The 6,479-nt window shown below is 33.6% G+C and overlaps 1 protein-coding gene across 1 annotated transcript in view; it reads right to left on the bottom strand.

Annotated features, from left to right (window-relative positions):
* Window positions 1-3,010: 3,010 nt before the first annotated feature.
* MMRN1 (multimerin 1) overlaps window positions 3,011-6,479 on the bottom strand; it is a 104,685-nt gene continuing 101,216 nt past the window's right edge. The window contains exons 6-7 of the mRNA XM_007954212.1: window positions 5,080-5,226; window positions 3,011-3,432 (exon numbers count right to left, since the gene is read on the bottom strand). Coding sequence (XP_007952403.1) covers window positions 3,011-3,432; window positions 5,080-5,226 — 569 coding nt within the window. The remainder of the gene's footprint in view (window positions 3,433-5,079; window positions 5,227-6,479) is intronic.

The raw sequence follows: 6,479 nt of genomic DNA on the forward strand, positions 1-6,479 counted from the left end.
TACAAGATGCAATAATTCCTCTTGGCTATTGGTGGCAATTTATTATTTAATTGTGGATTTCTATAAATATATATTGATATAAAATAATATTAATAATTTGAAAATTACAAACACCAAAGCAACACTTAGTCCTACATGATCTAAACTATCCAGTTACAGAACCAACAAATTAAATTGTTTATGGCAATGGTAAATATTGTCAAATGAGTTCTTCTGTTCTGCCAATATTAAAAATAAGAAGTACATTGAAAGCTACGTGGAAAAGTATATTTGAGAAGCAAAAATTCTGTTTAGTCTGAGTGTTTGATGAAATCAAATGAAAGTCATTTTAGATTACGGTGTACTATTTAAGCAGGAATTGAAGAAAATATAAAAAGTTTGCAAATCTTTTTGGAAAATAAACATTTACACAGAACAGAATAGAAATTGTCAGTCATTCAGTCTCTAGTTGTCAGCTCCTAGGTCCCTCTCTTCTCAAGCAGCATGAGTCTGCTAATGAGCGAAGAGGGCATATGAAAAGTCAGCTATTTTGTCTCAACATAGGACATTGAAATAAAAAAACATTCACTTCAGAGTTCCCTGCAAGGTTGGCCAAGGTTTTGGTAGGCCTACATGATTACAGTTTGAAATGTTCTGCAAAATTGTTATGAAATTCATACATACATGCCCATTCCCTTTAATTGTTTAAAAATAAATAAAAATAACCACTGCCACCAAGTCTATTCTGACTCAGAGAGACCTTACAGGAGAGAGTAGAACTTCCCACAGGGTTTCCAGGGCTGTAAATTTTTACAGGAGCAGACTGCCTCATCTTTCTTCCATGGAATGATTGGTAGGTTCAAGTTGCCAATCTCTTGGTTAGTGGCCCAATGCTTTAACCATAGCACCACCAGAGCTCTCTTTTTATTGCTCAGTAGTGTTCTATTGTATGGATATGCCAGAGTGTACATGATCATTTGTGTTGATCTCAATTTTTGCCTATATAAAATAAAGGTGCTATGAATATTCATGTACAAATCTTTGTGTGGACATATGCATTCAAGCTCTGGCAAGTTTTTGAAAAATCTTGTCTGCAACAAAGAGATAGTATTTTTACCTTCAAGATAGACGATATTGAAAAAATTCTAAGTTTTGGTGAGGATGTTAAAGAGCAGTTCTTTACATATTGAAGATACTTGAATTGGCACAAATCTTTTTAAAGGCAATTTGATCATGCCTATCAAAATTTTGAAAATGTTTATTGTCTATTCCAGAAGTTCCTTATAATTTACTGTGATATTTGGAAAATATTTACTTTCTGTGTTCCTCTGTTTTTAATGGATGGGAAGAGGATGATCATAATACTTCATGTGTAAGGATTATGGTGAGCATCAAGTGAACTAATTCATGGAAAAATGCTTGCTGTACCAAAAATATTTCCAAATTTCGTTATTATTTTATTGTTAGTTACAGGAATCGATTCTTCAGAAATACTTTGTCAAATATGTAAAGAATGTGTGTTTAAGGATGTTCATTACAATGATATTTCTTATCACTGAAAAGTATGGAATTAACCTAACTGTTCATCAATAGGGATTAGTTGAATAAATTTTGGTATCTCTGTGGGTGGCAATGTAGAGAAATGATGGATATGGGCTCTACAGAAGAGATGGGCTAATTTCCAGTCCTGCCCCTGTCCTTAGCTGTGGAACTTGGTCACATTCCTTAATATCTCCCTGTGTGGCTTAGAATTTTCAACTATGAAAAATAATAATATCCAACTTATAAGGGTTTGTTGAGCAATCACAGAACTTTTACATGCCAACCATTCAGGAAAAAACAGGTTGTAGTTGTGTTGTTGTTGTTATTTGCCTTTGAGTCGGACCCGACTCATAGCGACCCCTCCTTGGGTTTCCGAGGCAGTATCGCTACGAAAGTAGATTGCCTCATCTTCCTTCCGAGGTTGTAGTTAGCAACCCATAAATATTATAACCACCATGGAATATTCTGTGCCCTTTGTAAGCATAGGGGCAAATCAGCATGTACTGCAGTGAAAGGACACTCACTAGAAAAAGATTTTATGCATTACTATGCAGTATTTGGGGAGCTCTGGTAGTATAGTGCCTAAGGCGCTTGACTGCCAACCAGAAGGCTGGTGGTGCAAACCCATCAGCCACTCCTTAGAAAGAAGGTTGGGCAATCTACTTCCATAGTGATATCGCCTCGGAAACCCAAGGAGGGGTCACTATGAGTCGGATCTGCCTCGATGGCACATAACAACAACAACAATGTGCAGTATTTGTAAAATTGGAAAAGCAAATGATTCAACTACGGATCCTTAGATTTGGATGAAAATGTTGAAACATTTGTCAATTACTTTACTTAATCATTACAGATAGAGAAAAACAAAAGAGTTAAGTATATTCCAAGTTTTTAATTCAACTTCCTTAATTTTGATCTCAAATGGAAATTTTAATATATAAAATTTAAAATATCAACTCAACAAGGAAATAAAAATGAAAGTTAAAAAAATGAACACTTCTTAGCTTTTGAGTAATTTATTTGAAGTGAATGCAGGTAAGATGTATTATCTATTTGTACATATAAAGAATAACAAAAGTTAACTATTTTTTTTGAAAGATTATTGTGAGTGACAATATTGTATGGTTACCATTTTCTGAGATTATATTGAAATTACATTTACAGTGATTTAACATGACAAAAGTAGAACAATTATGGTAATAAGTGTACTTTGTATTCTGCACCATAAAATCACTTTAGGTACAGCAAGAACTCGTATCATATACAGGTTATCCAAATGATACTCAAATAATTTTATGAAATGTAAATTATATTAATGCTTTGCTTAAATTTTGCTTAAAATTTACTACATAATTACGGCTTTGCTTAAAAAACAAAGTGATTTTCATTTTGTGTAGAGAAACCAGAAACAGAGCAGATTTGCAAGCAAGGATAAATGAAAACACTTGCAGCTTCCTAATAAAGGTGATAGTCTGTCTTTCATACTAACTTATGTACGGTATAACAAGTAACCACTGAATGTAGTGACAGGGGGAAATTTGGCTGGAATAGTTCCTTTCACAAGTCGCAACCATACTTCCTGGCCAAAATTCAATTCTAGTAAGGCATCCCCAGTCAAAACCCTATCACAGTGTATTTCACTGTTAATATTTTCAGACTCAAATGTAAGCTTGTCTACTCCGTCAACCACTAAAAATCCTGAGATATGAGCACTAAATGACTCAATGGTATACTTAAAAACATACACGCCAAGATATGGAATTCTGAATTTTCCTGTTCTTGGAGTATATGAAGCTCCATAATTGACATCCAAGTTATTAAATAGGATAGGACCAGGTGTAGTCATTCCATATGTATGAGATGCAAAAAATGCCACCATCGGTGCATATCTGTAAGATCCTTTGGAAAAATCTGTCATAGAAAAAAAATGAAAAGAGTTAATTCTCATGTTTTTTTTTTTAATCTTATTTTATCTTTCCTTATATCTTTATCTTTCTATCATAGTTTTAGAAAATGTTACCAGAAGAAAAAAGGTCATCCATCAAATTTAACAAGGACATACGTGTCTGGATGCCTGCTCTTCTCTTTGCTGAATTATCCCCAAGTCATTTAGCCTCATGGAACTTCAGTTTCTCCAGAATAGAAGGAAAATAACACCGGCTACCTCCCTCATAGAAATGCCTCAAAGATTAATTTGCATGTGTCTTTGATCTCCCCAGAGCTAAAGGAATTCAAATGCACTATGATTATTATGGTATGCCAGAATGTTTTAAAGCCCCTTGCAGGAATTGAAGCTGACATGATGTAGAAACAATTTTCCCAGCATCTTGTCAAACAGTTTCTAGAGGCTCAAATGGAAACCAAATGAAGTAATATGCACTAGAAAGAAATAGACAAAAGCAATTTCCTGTATAATTAATGCCAAATGTACTTAAAAAAGCTGCGATTTAAAAATAGACTTAAAAAATGTATTCTTCACTATGCAGCCTATTATTAAGGTAAGCCAGATTTCAAATACGTCTTTTTATTTTCTGCTGTCATTAAAGATAATGTATTTTTAAAACTACACACATTTTTTTTGTATGAAAACCAGAAATGGTACACATTTCTTTTTCATTACTGTGCTTAAAATATATATAACAAACCATTTGCCAGTTCAACAGTTTCTACATATATAATTCAGTGACATTGATTGTATTTTTCAAGCTATGCAACCATTTTCACTGACCCTTTCCAAATCCTAACACCAGGAAATAGTACACTGTTGGAATAATTCGAATGCAACCAATGCTTATGAATCTAAATGGACAAAAAAGGCACTTTGTTTTACTCAATATAATTGACTATATTCTGACAGCCCTAACCTGGCAAAAAGGCAGTATTAGTTTAAGCTTCATGGAAGACATGCTGCTAAGCACATATGAAAGCCTCATTAAATGGCCATATCTAACATGAATCAAAGGTGTATTTCCTTAATGGTTTTTCTGAGGAGAAAGAATTTATAGCAATCAGATACAAACATTTGTATCTTTTTTAAAAAAGAGCCCTGTGGCAAAGTGTTCAAGTGTTCAGCCACTAACCAAAGAGGTCAGTGGTTCACACCCACCTGCCACTGGTCCGTGGAAGAAAGATGTGGCAGTCTGCTGTTATAAAGATTACAGCCTCAGAAACCCACAGAACAGTTCTACTCTGTCCTATAGGGTCACTCTGAGTCAGAATTGACTCAACAGCAGTAGGTTTTTTTTAAAAATTTTATTTTCTATTAAGATGCATAAGGAAAAGAAATTAAGGGAGAGGGGCAATACTGCTGTTGCTATATCAGCATTGAAAATTTCAACCAGTACATGTAAACCTGAGTTTACCTGACAAAAATACATTTCTGTGTCTAAATGAATATTTTACATTATTCAATAAATTTCAATGGTAAAAGGAATTAAACTTTATGTGACACTAGGTTAAGCAGACTTAAATATTCATTGATATATATATATATATATATAATTTAAAGTTTCTGTTTATGACCTTGAGTAAATCTGAGCATGCATCTACTTTTCTTACCTGGAGCTAAAGCATTTTCTTCCACCAGCTTCACAGTGCAGTTGTCACCAGAAAAAGGATGTCGGCAAGCACAGACAAAGCTAGTTCTTCCATTTATGCATGTGCCCCCATTCTGGCATGGGGACCTGCTACAGCCTGAATATGCCTCTGTTTCTGAAAAGAATCAAGACAAATAAAATGTAAAGATACTTATTTTCCTGATGTTCTCAAATAGTTTGCAGCAGAAAGAGAATACTGACTAGAAAATCAGATGAATGGGTTCCCAGGTCCTGGACACCTGCCAATGATGTCAGAGTACTGCGCATAAATCCTTTCATTCTGTGAGACCCATTTCCCTTCTGGGAGATAATTCTCTGATCCATTGCATTTATTTGGGTGAGAATATTCAAATTTTGTTCAACTGTAGAACAGAAGAGACTATCTAGACACAGAATCATGTGTACTTAGAACTGGTACATCATAAAGATATTGTTTAAAATATAATGGAGAAAAAAGATCTGCTTAATAAATAGCAATAAGATAGTTGTGTATCTTTAAAAACCATGAATTCATTGTGTACAAAAATACTAAATGTAAAAAAAGCCAACATCACAATGGTTATGTTGGTATCAATGGAGAATACCTTCATAGGGACTTAAATTCTTGGGAAGTTTTTCAAACCAAAACAAAACAATACAAAACAAAATAACAGAAGCCATAAGAGAAAACATTCTTAAATTTGACCATCTAAAAATTAAGAGTCATGGACAATTAAAGCTATCACTCTCAAAATTCTTTGGTAAGTGACAGATTAGGAGAAAGGTTTTCATCAGACGTAACAATCCATAAACTATGAAGAACTGATTAATTCAAAGGAAATATAACTTTCTCCTAAAAAAAAAATTGGCAAAGGACATCAGCAGACAAGTTATGAATCAAAAATACAGATGTTCACTAAAATTTTAAATATATTTAACCTCACTTCTAATTAAGAAGTAATAAAATAATAACATTGTTTATATATCAGTGGCAAAATTTAAAAGAAAATATACATTGATGAAGATATAAGGGAAAATTTACATTATCACATAATGTTTTTTAGAGTTTAAGTTGTTACAGTATTTGACCATATTTGTTAGAATTAAGCAGTTTCATTTTTTTGAGCCAGGAATCTCTTCTGCTAGAATATATACTCCAGACATAATTGCCCATATGCAAAAAGACAATTACCCAGTGAGGTTATTTATGACATCATTTGCATTAGGGAAAAACTGAAAGACAATGAAATGACTATTGATGTGAAATTTGTTAAACAAATTACATGATCCTAAGGCACTTGACTGCTAACCAGAAGGCTGGAGGTTCAAACCCACCAGCCACTCCTCGGAAGGAAGATGGGGCAATCTACTTCCGTAGTGATA

Source organism: Orycteropus afer, unplaced genomic scaffold, assembly GCF_000298275.1.
Source record: "Orycteropus afer afer isolate SDZICR_OR568_19922 unplaced genomic scaffold, OryAfe1.0 scaffold00445, whole genome shotgun sequence".
Classification (NCBI taxonomy): domain Eukaryota; kingdom Metazoa; phylum Chordata; class Mammalia; order Tubulidentata; family Orycteropodidae; genus Orycteropus; species Orycteropus afer.